Raw genomic sequence first — 20,693 nt, 5'->3', positions numbered from 1 at the left:
AGCTTAGCCTTTTAAACTGCACCCACCTCCACAAAAGGGGCCTCGTGGCTTGATTTGTTTGGTTTCAAGAGAATGGTGATTCCAGTGATTTTATGGGCGCCATGGGTACCCCTGGCATTTCCTGGGGCCTCTGTAGGGACACGTGGAAACCTGGCTGAGGGATTCTTTCAGCAGCTGAGGCCTCTAATGAATGCTCAGATGTGGGAGACCTCCAAGGACAGCCTGTGCTGTCTGGTTCTTCATTCACCACACAGCGGCCCAGCGACATGGGGCTGGTTACATCCATTTATCATGAGTGGCCACTCAGAGGCTAAGTGACCATCCGTTCAAACTTCCACAGCTGGTAGTTGGCGAGGCCAGAATTCACATTCAGATGTTGGGACTCCAGACCTTGTGCTTTGGGCAGCTTCCTATTTTACACTCCTGTGGGTCATCTCCATCCCTAGGAAGACCCCAGCTCGACATAAACCCCAGGCCCAGGCCCAGGCCCAGAGCATGGTGCAGGGAGCCAGACCTGGGGTGGACGAGGAGGCCCTCACCCACCTCTGCTCCCCGTGTGTGGCCACCTCCCGCGGCTGCCCCCTCCAGCACTTAACGCCGCGCACTTGTCTGCTCTCTGCCCCTGGGCCTCACCATGAGCTGCTCCCTCTGCCCGGCCCCTGTCTCTCTGGGATGTTCCTGCTGGCCCCTTCCCTGGCGCTGTCTCTGTCTCCTGCTCCTCTGTTCCTCCGCCATTCTTCCTTCGCATCCTTCTGTCTTCTCATGCAGCCGTTCCCCCAGGGGCAGGACATGGGGCCTCCCCCGACCCCTGTCCCCTAGCATCCAGCACAGGCCCAGCTGGCTGGTGGAGGTGCTTGCTCCATGGTTTCTGTGCTCATCCTTGACCCTTGACCTTCTCCCCGACAGGCCACCCTACAGTTCTGCGTGGTGAAGCCGCTCATGGCTGTTAGCACCGTGGTCCTCCAGGCCTTCGGCAAGTACCGGGACGGTGACTTTGAGTAAGCAGCGGGTCCGCCTGAGGCGTGTGTGGGGAAGAGTGGGTGGCCCTGCCCAGAGGCTAATGCCCTGGCTAAGAGAATGGGGTGGCCACAGACTGGCCCTCACTCATTTCCTCCTCTGAGTGGAGACCAAGCCTGATCCTGGCCTTCCTCACGCCTCCCTGCACCCCTGAGTCATGATGGCCATCACGCTTGGCCCCGCCTCCGGCACAGGAGTGAGCACTCAGCGTCCATCATGTTCATGTACAGACTGCAGAGTGGTGCCCCGGGGGTGGGCCATGAAGGAACAGTGACTATTCCCAAGGCAGGGCACGAGAGGGTTAGAGCCTTGAGAGGCCCGTCTCCAGTCTCCTCTCCTGTAGGAACTGACACACACACATCACTTTGGGGTTAATGTAAGTGACCGCGTGTCCAGGCCCTGAGCTTGCACGCGCTTCACACATACTTGTACCCATGCCTTGCACAGCAGCCCCCAGGGGCCAGTGAGCAAACAGACTCAGTGGGGGATGTAACTTGGCTCAAGTGAGAAGAGCAGAGCCAAGGTGCATGTCACTCTGACCATCAGGCTGCGGCCCCTGCCCCAGAGGATACCTGGAGTCCTCTGCCAGGAGCATGGGCACCAGGGCTGCAGGTGGCAGGGCCGGCCTGCTCTGCTGGTGCTCACCCTCACGCTCCCTGTAGTGTTTCGACCGCTTTGATCACCTGTCCCCTCTCTTTGGTGGCTCGGGAAGCATTGCTGAGAGCCATGGGGATGGCATATAGTCAGGGCAAAGGGCAGGGGGGTCCTTGTCCCAAAGGAGGGTCTGTTCAAGCCAGAGACTGCTCCGTGTCCCCACAGTGCCACCAGCGGCTACCTCTACGTGACCATCATCTACAACGTCTCGGTCAGCCTGGCCCTCTACGCCCTCTTCCTCTTCTACTTCGCCACCCGGGAGCTGCTCAGCCCTTACAGCCCTGTCCTCAAGTTCTTCATGGTCAAGTCTGTCATCTTTCTTTCCTTCTGGCAAGGTGAGCCTCCTCCCAGCCCCTGTGAGGCTAGCCTGTGCCTCCCTGTCTCCTAAGCCTTGTCTCCTTCCTCTTGCTCACCATTCCCAGTGACCCTAGGGCCGAGGCCATGGGGCTGTCCCTGGGTGATCCTGGCCTGGAGCTCAAGGGACCTCTGTCCACTGAGCACCTGTGGGCTGTGACATCTGAGCCATGAGCTTTGGTGGGACTGCTTCATGGATGGGGACTCGAGGTGATGTCTTGGTGTTATCAGCCAGGAACTGGAGGGATGGGGTTTTCTTGAGGCCTTGGCTTGTGTCAGCCTCTCTGCCCAACAGGAGCAACTGTGGACCCTGCTTCCATCCTCCTGGGGGCATGTCATTTGGCGGGCTGTATGGAGGAGGGGAGACCACGAAGGGGGTCCATTCTGGGGCCAGATGTCAATGCCTCTCTTTCCACATCTTCCCCTCCAGGCATGCTCTTGGCCATCCTGGAGAAGTGTGGGGCCATCCCCAAGATTCACTCGGCCCGAGTGTCAGTGGGTGAGGGCACAGTGGCTGCTGGCTACCAGGACTTCATCATCTGCGTGGAGATGTTCTTTGCAGCTCTGGCCCTGCGGCATGCCTTCACCTACAAGGTCTATGCCGACAAGAGGCTGGACGCACAAGGTATGAGCCATGGTCCTGAGACCAGCGGGAAGAGTGCTCCCCAGCCCCTCCTCAGGATCCCTCCTGCCTCCCAGGGTCCTGCAGGGACAGATCCCTGGCTTATGTGTAAGAAAGGGGCCACAGAGATCAAGGCTCCCCTGTCTCCTGTCACAAGGGTGTGTGTGGGTGTGTGTGTGTGTGTGTGTACACAGCGGGTCCTGGAAGCTAGACTCATCTATCTCCCGGAGAAGCAGGGTCTGGGGGATGCCTCTGGCTGCTGCTGGGCAGAGAGGGGATACTAGAGGGATGAGGAAGAGGAGGCAGGAATGCCTGAAACAACTTACCCAGTGAGGGGGCAGGAGGGCCTCCTGTCTAACATGTCCACTCGAGGGTTCTGCTGCTGCCAGCTCCCTTGCCCTGTGGCTGGAGGAGGGACCCACTTGTCCAGGCCCCCCACCTGTGCCCACCACAGGCCCTGGGGAGCGGCGTGCTGAGCAGAGCGTAGAAGCGACATCCTGGCCGGCACAGGGCTCCCTGGCCCCCCACCTCCCACCTTACTTGCCATGTTCTTTCCCTGGTTGGGAAGAGGCCTTAAAATGCCTGAGGCTGCTGGAGGCATGTGGCTGAATTGCTCTCCAGGCCTCTCAACTCTGGCACCTGACTGTTCTCCCAACACACTTGCTGGCTGGGCTCTCGAGGCACTTTTTCTAGTTTTGAATCTACACTTAGTGGCAGGCGCTGTGCTGGCCAGGGTTCACCTCTACCTGCTCCTATCTCACCTGTGTCCCGCCAGGCTGCCAGTTGGAAGGATCTGGGCGACTCCCACCCAGTGTTGAGGGAGATATCTGTTGGCACTTGGGAAGGTCACCCTTGTGCCTAGAGCCTGAGGCCATGGCTGAGAACTCTTTCTGCACCCTTAAGACAGGCTTTAAGACATTGTATCTGTACTGCTGGCCCTGCAGAGGCTCTCCCAGGGCGCCTGGCTGTCTTCCCACCCACTGCCCCCAGACACATCCACCCCCAGTGAGAAACAGCATGGCCAGGAATCCAGCTCTAGCAGAGATGCCAGCCCAGCTCAGCCAGGGAAAGCTGCTTCCCGCCTTTGTCCACCGCCCTGCTGGTCCTGGGCATGTGGTCCACCCGCTAACCGAGGCGCCAGGCCCCTCTCAGCCCTCCGGTCAGGCTTGGGTGCAAAGCTGGCTCTGTGGTGTGGTCTGCACAAGTCAGCCACCCACTCCGTGACATTCTGTGAAGTGTTGTGAGGCCTGTAAAGCACATGGTGCCGGCCCAGCAATTCCAGCCAAGCCTAAAGAGGAGCAGGGGTGGGGGTCCCTACTTAGGTGCAGAGGCTGAACTCCAACCACCATTCTGGGTGTCTGCTGTTTGTCCCCCAACCAGAAGAAAGTGTGAGCCCCACACAGGCATCTCCTAGGTGGACACCTCCCCCACTGCCCGGCCCTGAGAGGGCAGCTGGGTCCTCCTGAGTGCTGGCAGGGCTGGGGCGGGGCGGGCAGGGTGTGCGGTGCGGTGCCGGCCTCGGTGGTGGGCGCGTGGTGTTCACTCAGCTGTCTCTTGTCTTCTCTATTTCTCTGGCTCCCTTCCCCCTCCCCCGCCCTGCTTTTGCCCCGGGTTTGGCCGCGGGCAGTGCCGACATATGGCCCTTACGGTAGGTTCTGCTCTCAGTTTGCACGTCTGTCCTGCACGTCAGTCCTGGTCCCAATCATCAGCATGCGTCTCCCCCTAGTTCCTTCTCTGTGTCCCCGTCTCCTCCCTCACAGGCACCCCTGGGTGGCAGAACCCAGAGCACCCGCCCACCGAGGGCTGCCCTCCATAGAGCTTGCCTGCTTCCGTCCTGGTCTCTCATTGTTCTGGAATACGCCCTGCGCAGTCTGAGGGCAGAGTACTTGTTAATGGGAAATCGAGACATTTAGTTTCTGGGCAGAGAGTGGGAAGGTGGAAAGAGCATACAAGTTTGAGTCTGAAGACCTGGGGCCAGAGTCAGGCTCACCTCTTGTATCTCGGTTTTGAGGCCTGGGCCATTTCTACCCCCAGAGCCCATGGGGACAGTTAGGGAATTAGGGGGGAGCACTTCAATGCAGGTGACCCCCGCCCTCTCAGAGCAAAGACGTCGGCTCCGCTGTGGGTCCGTGGCCCACTCCTCAGAGTGAAAGGGAGCATCCGCAGGTGAGGGGGGCATGGGCCAGCTTCCCTGAAGCCTGGGCACCCCCTCACCCACGCTGCCCGTCCTCAGTCAGCGTGCAGCTTGTCCTGGCCCCCCAGGGTATTCTGTGAAAACGCCTACAGGGTGCCAACCTCCACCCCAGCTCCCTTCCCACCTGCCAGACTTTCCCCAGTGGCTGCCTACCTTCTCCCTGTGGGGCTGTGCTCCATTCTGCACCCCAGCCAAAGGAACCATTTCTTTCCTTGTCCCTTCTCATATCTCAGACCCCATACTGTGTCCCAGGAGTGGTTGGTTACATGACACAGCCTTGGGGTGGGGGGTACAGGACCAGGGTTGGGGCCAAGCAGCCTTGCCCCCTCTGCCCCTGCCCCTCACGGCCCCCCTGCCTCCCACCCTGCAGGCCGCTGTGCCCCCATGAAGAGCATCTCCAGCAGCCTCAAAGAGACCATGAACCCGCACGACATCGTGCAGGACGCCATCCACAATTTCTCACCCGCCTACCAGCAGTACACGCAGCAGTCCACCCTGGAGCCTGGGCCCACCTGGCGCGGGGGCGCGCACGGCCTCTCACGCTCCCACAGCCTCAGCGGTGCCCGCGACAACGAGAAGACTCTCCTGCTCAGCTCCGATGACGAGTTCTAGGTGCGGCTGCTGGTGGGGAAAGACTGGCGCCTCGGCCCCGGGCAGGGTGTGCCCCACCTCCAGCCTCACGTCCGGACCGGGAGGCAGGCGGGCACAGCTTTGGCATTGCCCTTTAATTTATTGGACCAGAAACACTCACATATCGCTTCCAGAGGAACAGCCAGATGCTGTCTGTCCAGGGGCCGGCCCAGGCTCGTCCAGGGGCCGGCCCAGGCTCACCCAGGAGCCTTCAGGAATATTTATACAATGCCAAGGCTCTACTGCCTGGGCGAGGGGCAGAGGACACTGGGAGTGACTCCCAGGCCCCTGCAGCTCGTCCTGAGGTGGTGGCATGTTGGGACCAGCCGTGCCCAGGCCCAGATGCTTGTGCTGTGGACCAGCGGCTGCAGCCTTCTCAGCCCTTCCCCCACGAGACTTACAGCCCCTCCCCCAAACACCGTGCAATACTCTGACCTGGGCTCTTACCTGCCTGTTCCCTCTCTGTCCACCCTTGTCTGATGCTAGATTAGCCTCACCCTGGGCAGGAGGAAGGAGGAAGGAACACAGATGCTCTCTGTGGACCCTCTTCCTGACCCAGGCCTGCCTGGCATGCTGCAAGGATCAGAGCCAGACATCAAGAGCCATGGGTCCCACCTCGGAAGGGTGTGCGGGAGCAAGTGGGCCCCTCTTCTGGGTTGTGGCCTTTCCAAGCCCCACAAGGCAGGGGTCTCTGGGCTCCTGAGTGTCCTCTCTGTGGCTGCACCTTCTGCCCGCCTCCTGCCCCTTCCTCCTGGCCTGCTGAGGACAGCTGGCATCCCACACTGCCCTCCCACTTGGGGTCCTTCTTGAGAGTGTTTTGGGGAGAGCCCTTGCTTCCCAGCTGCTCAAAGGGTCAGTGGCTCCCAAACCTCCCTGTCAGGCTGAGCGATCAGCATCTGCTGGATCCCGGTCTCTCCCTGGGGCTTCTCCCTCCTGCTTCAGGGGGAGGGTCTGAGTCTCTGCATTTCAGACCAGCTTCCAGAGGAGCACAGCCTTGCTGGGAAGGAGGGTGGAGGGATGGGGCATGCAGCGGTGGGGAGCCAGGAGGTGGGAGTGGTTCCAGACTCCTCTCCCTGGCCCCGTCTCCACACAGGGCCTGGTGTCCTGCCTCATCTGGCCCCATGGCCCATCTTTTCTGTGCCTTAGTCACACATGAAAGCTCCCCTCCCTAGGCCCTCGGTCTGTCCCAGACACTCCCTGGGGGCTCCCTGTTAAGCTGCTAGCACTCAGAGGATCCTGCAGTGCTGGGCCAAGTGCCCTTGGGCAGGCCTCAGGGCAGGCCCCAGGACTACCAGTCGCCTCCCCTCACCCGCCTCCATGCCCATATACCTGGAGCCTCCCAGAGCCGGAGCCCTTTCTGGCCACTTTTCTTCGGAAGAGCCTTGTGATGGACACAGTGCATATTCATACAGGCAGTGTGTCCCATCGCTGGAAACCCAGAGAGCACGTGATTTTGGGCTACAACAGCCTGGAGGAAGGGTAGGGTGAGGGAGAAGGGCCCTGCCCTGTGGCATCAGAACGTCACCGTGGAATCTCTTCCCTTTTGGTCACTCCTGGACTGAACTGCCCCAAGGATCAGTGAGGGGTTCCCTCCCAGCAATCTTCCTGGGTCTCCTTTGGTCTTTGTGACCAAGCCAGCCCTGAGGGGTGGGGGGCACAGAGGCCTGCCTGTCGGGTACTGGAGGCAGCAGGTAGGTGCAGGCTGTCTGAGGAGAACCTCCGGCCTGCCCCCACCGTTTGCTTTCATGAATCTGTTTCTGTGATTCTCCTTCCAGGCCAAAGTGTGCTGCTGACTCCCTGCCCCACTGTCTTTGCCTGCCCCGGCGGCACCAGCCCTCTCGCATGGTGGGTGGGGGAGATGAGGGGCTCAGTGGCAGGGAGCTCGCTGCCCCTGGGGAGATGGGGCTGGGATCGCGTGCCTGACCACTCCATCCCTCCTTCCTAGGATGCATAACCTACCTTGTCTTTTTATTTTTTTTAATTTTTTTTTCCTGATAGAGTAGCTCTTTGTACATAAAAAATACTTGAAAAATTAATTGTATGACGTATGAGAAGACAGAGTCCCCTAGTTTTGTATCTCGTGTATGATTGCCATGAGTTCCACCAGAAAGCCGCTCTATTTTGGTCTCTGTGACATTTTAAATGCGTGACAGAAGTGAGCAAATAAAGTGAGAAAGAAATATATATATGAGATAATATAGATTGTATTGAAATCTCCTCTGCCTGTGGGTAAGGTTTTTTCCCTTCCTCTTCCCCAGCTCTGTGTGTGTGTGTGTGTGTGTGTGTGTGTGTGTGTGTGTGTGTGTGTGTCTGGGGGTGGATTTAGTGGTTGTGGGCAAGGGTGTCCTAGGAAACCCCCTTCCTTCCAGGGCGTAGGTGTAGGCTGGGGGGGTGGATTCACATTGCCAGAGGCAAAAATTGGGGTCCAGGGCCCCATTGGATAGCGTTTCCCCCTTCCCTGGCCAGTGGGACACAGTGGCCTCCTTGGTCCACTGGCCGCAACACCCCACAGGGCTGTTGTGTACAGCAGGCTGATGCCTTGTGCCCCATTTTGTCAGCCAGCTAGATGGGGCCTGCGCTCTGGCAGCCCCACTCCTGTAGGTGTCTTCCAGGGGTTTGAAGAGATGCCCCTCCCTTCTTCCAGGCTATCTTCTGCCTTCCTGAGCCCACCCTCCGTCCCGGGACCCTAGGTGCCTTCCCCAAGAGGCGAGGAGGCCGGGAGAGGGGCCTTCAGGGCAGTGGGCAATCGCATGACACCTGGTACCTTTCTGCCACCAGGGCATGTCTTCCGGGCAGGCTGTGCTGACAGGGGCGCTCAGGAATGCAGCGTGGGCGGGGGAAATTCCCAGCCCGCTGACCTCCGCTTGTCCCTCCCGCAGCTTCCTGCTGCCCTGTCTACAGGCCCGAGCTCAGTGTCCGGGATCAGGGTCCTGGGCCTCAACCTGAGTGGGGGAAAAAGGCCTGTGGACCAAGACAACCCATGTGGTTTGACCCTTCCCCCGATTTCAAATGCTACACGTTCGACAGAAGCATCCTCTCCCAGCCCCACCGTCCCTCCATACCCAGCCACTCAGAAATCGTCCTCGCCTTTGGGGTAAACGCTCACTCTGCATTAAAGCTTGCAGCCCCTCGGGTTCCCAGTGCTCGTCACACCTGTGCCCTTAGAGTACTTCAGTTGTACAGATGGGTAAACTGAGCTGCAAGAAGCTAAACAAGTCATCCAAGGTCATACAACTAGAGAAAAACACCTTGCTTTAACCTCAGTTTCTCTGATCCACAGATCACAGAACACTCCACTCCTCAGGGTGTCCCAGAAGGGCTGGCAGATTGGGTTGAATTCCAGGGACTTCGGGGCCTAGGGTGAGACACAGGGTTGCAATTTAGGCGTGCAGGCTTGGACTAAGGAAGCCACTTCTCTCCCTGCCTCCCTGTGACTTCCGGAACATGAGGAAAATATTTTTACTTGGCTATAGATTATCCGACCTCAGTGTGAAAGTGCTGGAAAGATTACTCTCAAATCAGGGAATTTTCCTTTCTGGGCGGGACTGTGTATTTGCTGAAGGGATGCCCAGAGAATTTAACCCTACATTTCATCGTCCTCCCGGCTCTTGCCTTCCCCAGGGAAGCTCCTTGACTCCAGGCAACCAGATGGAAGGATAGGTGTTTTATCACCACTCTTCCCAGTTCCCTTCTCCACCCCACCCCTCAAGCCCAGGTACAAGAGCTGGTGATGGGGCAGTTTCCTCATCAGCAGATTGGGGCTAACCTCCCACCCAGCAGAGGTTCCAGCCTGGGATTGAAAGCAGAACTCTATCTTGGGCCCCTCATTCAGAACGCACCCCCCCACCTCAAATAGACCAAGACATGCTTCTAAACTGTGGAAAAAGGGAACTTGACTTTATTCAGAAAGTCTACAAAATACAGAAGGCGGATAACTCGCTTACTGTAAGAAAAATAAATAAATTCTTGGGGCCGGGCAATTTTTTAAAAACATTTTTTGGTTGTTTTTGTCAGCCGGCTTTCCCAAAATATAAGATAAAATGTGATTTACTTGCAGATATAAAATATAAAGTCCAGCTCAGGGCCACACACCACTTTTCCCAGGCAGTGGGCACTGGAGCTCTGGCTGGGGAGAATAACTTAGACTCGTGCAATAAATAAACAGCAGGGAGAGGAAGCTGTATAGTGAGGGGGACGGGAGGGGCTGGGGCCAGGCTTCCCAGGAGAATGGCGATCAATGGCAGTGGTCAGCCCCCACCGCACAGTGGACAGCCACAGGTGGATCCTTCCCTTTTAAGGACCCCTACCCCAGTGGCTACAGGACTGCAGGATCTGTCTTCTCATCTGCCCACCTGCCACCATGATCACCTCCTTGGTCCCCTTTCTCTCTGGCTGGCCAACTCCCTGGCTGCAGGAAGAGCCCAGGGTTGAGCCAAGCCAGCTCCTTTCCTCTCTTCCATCTGCATCACCTTCTCTCTCCCTCTGCTTCTTTCCCCCTGACTCACAGAGAGCTGTCGCCCAGGCCAGGGAGGCCCTGGCACCACCTTTTTCAGGCCCTGTCCACTGTCCCTCGACAACCATGGCTGGAATCTCAGGGCAGAAGTGGGAATATGTGGTTTTCACTTCCAGCTCAACCACTATATATATATATGACCTTGGGCATTGTCACGTCTGCTGCAGGCCTGTTTCCCCATCTGTTAACTGGGCTTCACTAGATGACTTCTAGCAAATCCCAGCTTTGGAAGGCCAGGCATCCAGGCCCGAAGCAAAGGCGGGAGCATCAGCTTCCCAGCTGAGCCGTCCCACAAGACACATACAGGGTCAAACCTAGTCCTATAACCCGAGAGGGTGGGGAAGGGCCATTGGCACAATCTGAGCAAACAATTACAAAATGAGCGGTGGCACTCTTCCTATCTACTGCCCTTCTCTAATTCACTCTGTATCCCATCCTCCCAAACTAAGATGGCTGAAACTTCGGCCAAAGGAGACCGCAGACCCCGACCCTACCTTACCTCCTTTCTCACCAAAGTTACCCCTCCCCAGGGCCATTAGGGCCCAGTTTCAGGGGCTGCACGAGGAAGACAGCCTCTGGGGATGGAACGTATGTTCACCACAGGGGCTGGTGGCTGCAGAGAAATGGCACCTGGGGACAGAGATTCTGCTTAGGCACTTAGGGAAGGCAGCTGGGGACAGAGGGGCGTGGTTTGGAGAATGGGCGTGGGCGGAGCGGGCGGGGCTCTGCGGGCACTAGGAGCAGGCGGCGGGGGCGGGGCCGGGGGCGGGGCCCGGGCCGGAGGCGGGGCCTGGCCCTGGGCTCGGGGCGGACTTGACGATGGTGATGACGCTGGCCGGTGCCACGAGCGCCGCAGGGCCGCGGGCGGCGGCCACTGAGCGCGCGAAGCCCTGCAGGGCCTCGCACTTGCCGCGCAGCGCGTCGAGCTCCAAGCGCATGGCGGCGTTCTCGCGCGCCAGCTTGTCCACCTCGCGCTCCAGCTCCGACTTCTGCTTCTGCAACTCCTCCTTCTGGCACACGCGCTTCACGCGGCAGCTGGCCGCGTAGCCACGGTTCTTGAGCGTGCGGCGCCGCTGCTTGAGCCGGGTCACCTCCTCCGCCGAGAGCCCGCGCTAGGTGCCTGTTCAGCTCGCGCACCGACAGCCCCATCAGCGCCTCGTCCGACAGGTGCGGCGTGTTCTCGCTCAGCTCGCGCTTGATCTGCGGGCAGCAGGTTGGGCTCATGGGGAAACTGAGGCCCAGGGTCGCACCCAGGACTTGGGGCCCTGAGCCCTGGACCTGGCGTGCAGCAGGCGCTGGGGACGGCTTCCTCTCCATCACTAGTGCTCCCCCTTCACCGCCAGCGACACTGAGGTGGTGGCTGGACTTGCTCCAAGGCTCCGAAGGGGAGCAAAAATCCCGAAAGGGGAAACCCGGCCAAACCCTGATCTGAACACAAAAGGAGCCACCCCAGAGCTCAGCCCAGATTCTAACCCAGCTACCGGCCCTGCACTCTGCCAGAAAAACCCAGGAAAGCACCTTTTAAGCCAAGTGGACATTGTCCCAGTGGGGAAGCAGATCTAGAGAGGGAAGTGCCCTGCCCCGGGGCACACAGCCTATGGCTCCAGCCCAGGCCTCCTGGTTCCCAGCCCTTCTGTTGGCTTCATGAGTGTCTGATGCCTGCTTAGCCACTCCTGGGGATTCCAGAAACTGAAGGGGACGTTCGGATGGGAGTCAGCCTGGGCAGGGAGGGAGGAGAGGACTGGAGATAGTAAAGGCTGCCTTCTCACCTTCAGGGCTTTGCTGGATAAAGGATCCACAGACATGTTTGCAGAAGGTGTCCTCTGGATTGAGACCTAGGGAAGAGAAGAGGCCAAGGTAAGTTTATTTTTTTCCACTTCAAATCCAAACTCACTATCTTGGCATTCAAGCCCCATGCTGTCTTAGAACTCTTATCACTTTCCTCTGTCCCAGTGGTCCAGCCACAGTGGCCTCATTGAATTCCAGCCTCAGGACCTTTGCACTTACTACTCTCTTTCTTGTTCTCTTCCCTTTTATCTTCCCATAGTGACTCTTCATCATTTAGGTCTTTCCTCAATGCCACCTCTTCAAAGAGTTCGAACTATCTGGCTAAAACACTCCTTGTGCCATATCGCATAACCCCATTTACTAACCCACATACAAGTCACCTTCTGCAATCATTTTGTGTTTGATGACTTGCTTGTGGTCTGTCTCTTCCTCCCACACCTCCTCCACCAAAATGTAAGCCCATGAGGGGCAAGGACTTGCCTGTCCTACCACTGCATCAGTATGCCTGAATCAGTGTCTGGCACATAGTAGGTGCTCACAAGTAAAAATATGCACCAAATGAATGGATCCCCCCTCCCCCATCCATTCTTCCACATGGGGATTTTATTTTATTTTTTTTTTAAGTTTTCATTAAAGTGTAACCTACATTCAGAGAAATGCACAAATATGTGTACTAGTCAATGACTTTGTTCACAAAGTCCAACCAGCACCTCATTAAAATATAATATAAACCAGTCCCCTCCCCTCCCCCTACCCAGGGCTCCCTCATCCAGACCTGTGTTCTAGAAAAGCTTCCGCCACATGGAGGCTTCCCAGCACTAATTCACACTGCCCTGGCAGACAAGACTGCCATACCTAGACCAATGAGGGGCACACTGGCGCTCAATGCCTCCTCCATGGGCCTGAAAGCCCCATGTTCACTCAGCAGATACTTATTGAGCACCCACACATGTGCTTGGCAGGAGACAAGGAAGGCACATTCTAGGGGCCAATGGTCATTGCTCTGGGCTGGGAAGGGGACTGTCTCTGTGAGCCCCCTTTAAACAGCAGTCCTCTCTGTCCCCAGATGATCTGCTCTTCTCCTCCATTCATTTTCAGCCTGAGTTTCCTCATCTGATAATCCTTATGGGGAGGCAGTGGTGGTGAGGAGCAAAGGAAAACAGGGCAGGAAAGCGCTTTGTAATCTGAGACTCAGCATCCTGCCAGTTCTCATTAGCAATACCCAGTTTGATAGAGAGCAGGAGGGAGTAAAACCCGGGTCCACACCCCGGTTCCATCAGCTGTCTCTGGGGCTGGCCTCTCAGCCTCAGCTCAGCGTCTGACCCATCCCTGCCAGCCCAAGAGTCTCTTGGAGACACTAGAGAAATGGAAAGTACATGGACTTTGGCACCAGAACCACTGGGGCCTTTCAGAAGTTGTCCCCCTCGGTAGCTGTAGGATTTTGGCAAATCAGTTAACTTCTCTGTGCCTCTGTTTCCCCATGGGTGACATAGAGTAGCTGTGTATTAAGTCAGATCATTTACTTCTTCCTCAGGACCCTCCCTTGGCTTCCATCTCACTCGGATTAAAGCCAAAATCATCACAGTGGCCCACGAGGCACTGCACGATGTGGCCTCAGCAGATGCCTCTGACTTCAGCTCCCGCTTCGCTTCCCCTCCCTCACTCTGCTCCAGCTACACCTGCTGTTCCTCAAACACACCACACATGCTCCCCCGGGACCTTTGCACTGGCTGTTCCCTCTGCCTGGTATTCTCTTCCTGTAGATAGCCACGAAGCTTGCTTCCTCACTTCCTTCAGGTCTCTCTTCAAATCTCATGTTTTCATTCAGTTTAGAATTCCCAGCCCCGACACACACACACACACACACACACACACACACACACACACACATGCACTCCCTGTCTCCCTTCCCTACCTCATGTCTCTCTAGCATCTCTCACTGTATAGAACTGTTATTACTCACATATATTTTATGTATTTGTTCAGTATCTGTCCCCCCATTAGAATGTCAGCTCACAACAGAGGAGCTCTTGTTGTCCATTGCTGTATCCCGAGTGCTTAGAGCAGTGCCTGGCACATAGCAGATGCTCAAGTAATGGTAATTGACTTCTCAGTGTGACTCAGGCCAACATGGGAACAGTCTGGGGCCTCTCAGGAACTGCCCCCCACCCCAGCTCCTCCCGGCCCACAGAGCCAGTGGGTCTGTCACCCCAGAGGGAAGCAAGAAGAGAGGCAGGAAAGGGAAGCTGGCACTTCAAGAGATCCCCTGACAGAGGGCAGCCCCCTGGCCCTTGGGCTGAGAGGGTCCTCAGAGCCCCTCAAGCTTCTTGTGTAACTGGGGGAAACTGAGGCCCCAGTAGTCCCAAGTCAGGACCCTAACCTTTCACAGATACTACCTAGAGACCCTCATACACCACCCCCACCAATCCTACCCTTCAGGACAGGCCTCTTAAATGGCCACCTTCCCCCAACACACATACACACACCTCAGAGGTCCCAGTACACCTCCCTGCCGGCCTTAGCGCATGCTCCACTCAGCAGCTGGACGCTCTTTCCACTGCGTGAATCTGACCATGTCACCACCCAGATGCAAACCTTGTGTGGGTCCCTATTATTCTGGGCACAGAGTTATGGTCCGCTTGTGTGGCACCCTCAGGCTCACTTCCCATCACTGCCCACCTCCATTCTGCACTCCAGCCACGAGGAATTTCTTTCACTTCCTCTCACCCCACGCTTTCTTGCCTTTGAGCCATCCCAAACCTTGTGATACTTCTTCCCCCACCCCCACTTTAATCTGGCAGACTCCTACTACTACTCAACCTTTTGCCCTAGGCATAGACAACTCTTCCTCCAGGAAGCCCTCCCTGACTCCAGGGACTTGTTTGGCCTGCCCACCCCATGAGTTCTCCCCTACATTGTAATGGTCTGTTTCCTTGTCTCCTCACCAGACAGGAAGTGCCAAAGGAAGGAACCAGGCTGAGGCAGCTCTGGATGCTGAGGGCCTAGCAGGGAGCAGGTATGGATGGGTGGAATCTATGACACTGTCCACCACCCAGCTTGTCAGGGTCTGAACTGAGTGCCAAGTTCAAGCCCCACTGAATACTGTCAAGAGAAAAACTTCCTGGCCCTGCCTCCAATTCTTCCTCCTTTCCATCTGCCTCCTTGCTTCTGCATGGCAGGGACTGGTATGCAGACGCCAGGAGGCTGGGAAGGGAGCAGAAGGATTGTAGCCTCAAGACTGGCTCCCAGATGGGACGTGGGAAACAAGGAAAGGAGCATGGGATTAAGGGTCCCGCCTGGGTTTGAGTCCCATCTCTGTTTTCTCCAGGCTGTGTGACCATGGGCAAGTCACTCTACCTCTCTGGGTCTCCATCTGTAGGATGGGAAGAGTATCTGACTCACAGGGTTTTGGTGGAAACAAGTGGTAAACAAGAGAGGTCAGTGAGTGTCTGGAAGGTTATTAGAATTGCTGAGTCTGTCCATGAAGGGTCAGGCCTGTAGCAATTCCTGGGACTTCACTTTGACTCAGCGTCGTCTGCCTGGCCAGGGTCTCACAAGAAAGGCCCTTAGAGACCAACCGGCTCCTGCCTCCTTTCTTTACCCAAGGGGAAGTGGAGACCAGAGAGGGGCATCTCTTGCCTGAAGTCACACAGCAGGTGAATGGCTGCCTCCCCCCAAATCAGGAGGAATTCTGAACACCTGTAAAGGCCCCAGGACTGACTCCTGATCCTTTTCACACCATCATCACCCTGGTTCTCTTGTCAGCCCTGGGAGGTAATGGCCAGAGAGGTCAATAGGGTAGTCCAAGGTCACACAGCTAACAGGGGGTGGAGCCCAAAACTGAGGCCACACTGAGCCACATGTCTCCTCTCAGTGTGGCCCTCATGGGGTACCCTCTCTTGGCCCTGTTTCCCTACCCCTGTGAAGAGAAGGCTGGACTTGCCAGTCTCCAAGGCTGCCCAGCCCTGATGTGCCAGCATTTATGTTGGGTCTGCCAGGGATATGCAAACGAATATCCAGAGATTCAGGCCCCCTTGCCACCTATCCAGTCATCTGGGATGTTAGGTGACACCCAGGCAGTCTGGGCTACACAAAGAGACCTGATGGGAGAGGGGAAGCCTCTCCTTACGTAGACTGAGCCTGTTGGGTGCTGAGCACTGGGTGCTGTGGCTGATGCAGAACCTTGGAGGCCTGGCCCCTCACACAAGTCATTTTTCCTCCCAGGACCTTGGTTTCCTCAAAAAAACAAAATGGGGACAATCATAGCTATGTAAAATACAAGGGGCTTAGGCAAGATCAGAAGGGGAAAATGGTTGGTTTATCTCACCGTCACCCCTCCTTCCATGCTCACTCAGGCATCAGTAATCTCGATCACAGCACTTTTTCCCACTGAGCTTGGACACAACCTCGGAATCCTTTCAACACAGTCTTCCAGAGTAGGCGCAAGAGGAAACTGTTGGCCATCTATATAATGTTGGCCATTCTGTATAATGGCTGAGGGTCCCGCCCGCTCCACTGGCTGTGGTTCTAAGTACTTTGGGGCCCTAGGGAAGCTTTGAACCTATTTTTCCCTCCTTCCCTCCTTCTCTTCCTGTTCTCGCCTCAGCCCCCTCAAGGGCACACTGGATGTCAGCTGAGGCGCCCACGTTTGCCCGGGACTGTCCTAGCTCAGCAAAGTCAGGCAGTCACAGAGGGAAAGTCACGAGAAGGGGGAACTTTCCAATAACCTCAGGCTCTCAGCCTCCAACTTCAGGCCAGGGGCTGGTCAGCCAAGGGGCACGGGGCCTTGGCCAGTCTGGTAGACCTTGGACCTGAGACATCAGCTGATCCAACCTCCTTGTTCTGTAACTGAAGCAAGCAGGCAGCTGTTTGGTGGCAGTAATGGGCTGGAATCCAGGAGTCCCGACCCCTGCCCAGGGCTCTTTCTTCAATGCCAGCAACCAGCCGGCCCCGACCCCCTACCCGTGCTTCTTCCCTTCTCTTTTGAGGCCAGCAGAACTGACCTCCAGGGTCGGTAGGTTCCTAAAATTCCTTGGGAGGACGGAGAATGAACTTACTCTCGGGGGATTGATAGCTGCCTTGCCCAGTCAGCAGCCACATCCCTGACCCCCTAGTCCACTACAGAGACATCCTGTAGACGGCCCACCCACTGGCATGGGCTCCTCTCTGGCTGCTGAGCCATTCTGCTTCCTCTGTGAGGACAGAGGGAAAAAATGTGTTTTCCTGGGCCTTGGCAGTCAGCACTGGTGTAGCCTCCTCCCTGCTCGAAGGGAAGCAAAGCTGGGAGAACCCAGCACTGTGGGGAAGAAGGAGCCTGAGGGGTCCAGCTCTGGTTCTACCACCTGCTCACACTCGCTAGTAGTATCTTCAGGTATACTACTCCCTCTCTCTGAGCCTCAGGTTCCCAACACACCAAACCAGCAAGCCTAAAATACCTCCTAGCACTGACAATCTCAGAGTTTAGAGTGTCACATTCCAGCCTGGATTGGAGCTCCAAGACCACCAGCAGAGTAGAGGCCCTGGAGGAAGGGAAAAGAAATCAAGGAAGGCTTCCTGGGGCCAGGGGCATGAGAACACAAACTCAGAGACTATCAGCCTTGACCATCCCTCTACTCCACCTGCTTAGCCAGGGACCACTTCTTTCAGCTGAACCATGGCCAAAGCCACCTCCTCACTGGGCAGTCTTGCCTGCCTCCACCATCTATCCTCCCCCAAAAGCTGTCAGAGGCATCATGACTGACAAGAACTGACAAACCTGACCACGTTTGGCCCATTTCAAAACCCAGCCTCCCCTCCACCCCATATGGTGGGACCTGTTCTCTCCCAATCTCTCCTAGGATCCTCGTGCTGACAACAAATGAATGAGTAGACAGTAAACTCTAGAGTCCCTGCACATTTCCCAAAGGGATACATGGGGTGTGTGTGTGTGTGTGTGTGTGAAGGAAGATGTCACCTGGGCCCTGAAGGATCTACAAGCTTTTGGAGACTGCTTCAAGAATCCTATAGCCCGTGCCCAGGCTTCTTGCCTCCCGGGGCTTCCAGGCCTTTTTCTCCAGGTGTTGTGGAGGTCTACCAGGACACTGACCCAGTGCTCACTCATTCATTCAATCAGCAAACATCCAAGAAGCACCTACTCTGTAGATGCCAGGCTGGATGCTGGGCCCTGAAGGCTCCAAATTGAATCAAAGCCCCTGCCCTCAGGGGCTACACAGACCATCATGGCTTGATCTTACAACCTGGCTCACTGGTCTCCTCGGGGAAGCCTTCCTTGATTGCTCTGGCTAAGTTGGAGCTCTGTTACAATCTTTCAAACCACGGTGACTTCCCCCTCATGCCTCCCATCTCAGTTGTGGTTTTTGCCTTTAGTTTAGTGGCTCCCCCTTTACCATAGTCTCCCCTCCTCGACTGTAAGCTCCCAGATGGGAGGCTCTGGGTCTGATTTGCTCACCATCTTATCCCCAGTATCTAGTTCTCGACAGGCTCCATGGCAATGAAAGCTAAAAGCATCAGGACTGAGGGAGGCATGGAGGCCAAGGGAGCCCTACTGAAGGCCCAGGGATGATGATTCAGTGGGAGGTTAAACCTTTAAGTACTAGCCTTCCCATCTATGACTGAGTCAACCAGCCGCTTCTTCTTGTCCCCTGATCCCTAGCCCTCCTCAGGGATGTTTCCTGCCCAGCTTTGAGGATGGGCCTGCATGATTCCTTGCTTCTGGCAGCCACCTCCTTTACCTGAACCCCACATATTCCTGGACATCTCTGGCCTAGCCTGGGGCTTCTGGCTCTATTTTCTTTCCCAGAGTTCCCCTCGAAAATAGGCTGTTTGTGGAGGCTGCCATATGCCCCCTAATCCACCCCCAGCTTGGATGTTGCCTAATTCCTGCCGCAGATGGGAATACTGCAGATGGGGACATGGAGTTTCCCAGCTGTGGTAGGAGAGCTCACCAGGGCTCAAAGAGTCAAAGTTAAAAGATCACCTGGTTCCCCACCCCAGCAAACTCAATTCCCCCTACCCCTCAATGACTGTATAGCCCTGTGGGTGGGAGGACAGGGAGGGCAGAATAGGACCTAAGAATCTCTGGACCCTAGCCCATCCCTCAGAGGGGGCGGGTCGAGGTCTGGGCCCCACCCCTCTTACATTAGCCCTTCATACACCAAGAACAGCTGTCCCTTTGCCTGTTGACCATCGCTGGTCCGGGCCTTCAACTAGTTCCTCAGGTCCAGCCATGAGTAGGTCTGTCTGACTAGTCCCATCTGTGAACTGAAACCACCAGGAGGGCAGAAACCAGCTCCACCCCAGCCTTCGGTTCTCACCCTCCCAGACCCAGCAGGTACAACCCCTAGAACCCAGACCAGCCAGAGGAGTAGCCACCGAAGAGAGGAAGGAAGCCTGGTATCCCTTCCTACCTCCGACCTTTGCCGTGGGTTTTTCTGGCCCTTCCTGTTCTCCTGAGACTGAGGGGTTGGGCAACCCTGGCGGTGAAGGAGCGTCCAGAGGGGAGGATCTGCAATCCTCCGGGAGCCGGAAAACCTGGGGACAAGGACCTGGGCACCAGCCCACTTTGTTGCCAGACCCACCAGGGTTGCTGGGGCCCGGGGTGGCCCCCTCACCTCGTCCCCCAGTCAAGCCCGGTGGGATCTTTGATATTTTGCCCCACCCTGTGGCTGAAGGCGCCGGCTCTGGGCGGGGGACAACACCGCGGTCACATGACCACGGTCCTGGGAAACTCCGGGGAGAGCAAAGGCTCCGCCGCCGCCGGCTGGTAGGAAGGCGACAGTCCGGGCCAGAATTCCTAGACCCCTTTTGACTACGGACTGGGCCGCTTCCCTCGCTCCGTCCCTATTCCGTGTTTATTCCTGTGGGCACGCTCTCTTCGAGGTACGCTCGGCTGGAACACAGGCCCCAGGGTCTTCACCCGCCTGGGAGCGCGCGCGGACGCACACTTCAAGGTACACGGCGCACGCATGCAGCGGTTAGGATACACAGGACGCTGGCCAGGGAACACACACACACACACACACATGCACGCACGCCCTCGGACGTAAACAAACCGCGCACGCACAGCCCGCGGGCACCCGTCCAGGGACTGTTCTCACCGAGTCACGTACATGTACACACCGCCCCCAGCCCCGCCTGGGCGGACGCTGAAGCTCGCCAGCCCGCGCTACTCTTTCCTGCCGGCTTCGCCGCCTCCCGGCCCGCGCCTCCAAAAGAGGCCCATCATCCCCAAAGCCCGACAAGCTTGCTTCGGCCGCGTCTCGGTCCCGCCGGACCTCTGCACCACCCCCCACCCCGACCCCCACCCTACTCCAGCGGTCAGGGCGAGAGATCTATGGTAGCATCGAAAGAGCGCGCCCTGGCGTCCCGCCCCAGCCAGTTTCCCGGGTCGCGGAGACCCTGTCGCCTCCGGGCCCCGCGCGCCCGTCCCGTTCCGGGCCCCGCGACCCTCACCCGCCTCTCGGCCTGCTTCGCCTGGCGTCCCTGGCACGCGCGGGTCCCACTGCTGTCCCGGCTGCTGTCGCGGCCGGCGCCTTCGTCCGTCTTCCCCTCCGGTTCCGACCGCGGGTCGCTCGGAGCCGGGCTCTGGGGAGCGCCGCGCCGAGTTTTGTTGTGGGGCGGGTAGCGCAGGGGGCCGCGCCGAGTTGTAAGGCGAGCTTCCCGGAATTACTCACTCACAGGATTCCTTTCATTCATAAAAACCCAGTCATGCGGTGACGTCATCGCCTCGGCCGCTCCCCCCAGGCCTCGGAGCGGCCTCCCGACTCCTCAGCCCCGCCCCCGGAAAACTCCGCCCCGGATAGGCCCCGCCCACACCAGGCCCCTCCCCCGGACTTTCAATCCCAGTTGGAGCGCTGGCTGCGGGCATTCACGTGACACTGCACCAGAGTCGCTCGGGTGAAGGTTTCATTTGTCTCATTTTA

At 57.4% G+C, this 20,693-nt stretch overlaps 2 protein-coding genes across 5 annotated transcripts in view; one reads left to right on the top strand and one right to left on the bottom strand.

Annotated features, from left to right (window-relative positions):
• The window catches only part of TMEM184B (transmembrane protein 184B), a 44,526-nt gene extending 36,859 nt beyond the window's left edge, over window positions 1-7,667 (top strand). For 3 of the 4 annotated variants that reach the window (XM_032492233.1, XM_032492235.1, XM_032492237.1), the window contains 5 exons: window positions 907-998; window positions 1,837-2,006; window positions 2,456-2,650; window positions 4,275-4,295; window positions 5,212-7,667. In XM_032492233.1, coding sequence (XP_032348124.1) covers window positions 907-998; window positions 1,837-2,006; window positions 2,456-2,650; window positions 4,275-4,295; window positions 5,212-5,453 — 720 coding nt within the window. In that variant the 3' untranslated portion in view covers window positions 5,454-7,667. The remainder of the gene's footprint in view (window positions 1-906; window positions 999-1,836; window positions 2,007-2,455; window positions 2,651-4,274; window positions 4,296-5,211) is intronic. The other variant, XM_032492234.1, reaches the window with a different exon arrangement.
• A 1,675-nt stretch (window positions 7,668-9,342) lies between these two features.
• On the bottom strand, window positions 9,343-20,476 carry MAFF (MAF bZIP transcription factor F). Its single transcript, XM_032492239.1, is given in 4 exon segments — window positions 9,343-11,096; window positions 11,098-11,184; window positions 11,754-11,819; window positions 20,224-20,476. Coding segments are annotated over 3 exon segments (501 nt in total). The 5' UTR covers window positions 11,790-11,819; window positions 20,224-20,476; the 3' UTR covers window positions 9,343-10,718.
• Window positions 20,477-20,693: the final 217 nt, after the last annotated feature.

The sequence above is a fragment of the Camelus ferus genome, chromosome 12, assembly GCF_009834535.1.
Source record: "Camelus ferus isolate YT-003-E chromosome 12, BCGSAC_Cfer_1.0, whole genome shotgun sequence".
Classification (NCBI taxonomy): Eukaryota; Metazoa; Chordata; class Mammalia; order Artiodactyla; family Camelidae; genus Camelus; species Camelus ferus.
The sequence above is the reverse complement of the archived record's forward strand: the minus strand, read 5'-3'. Positions and strand labels throughout refer to the sequence as shown.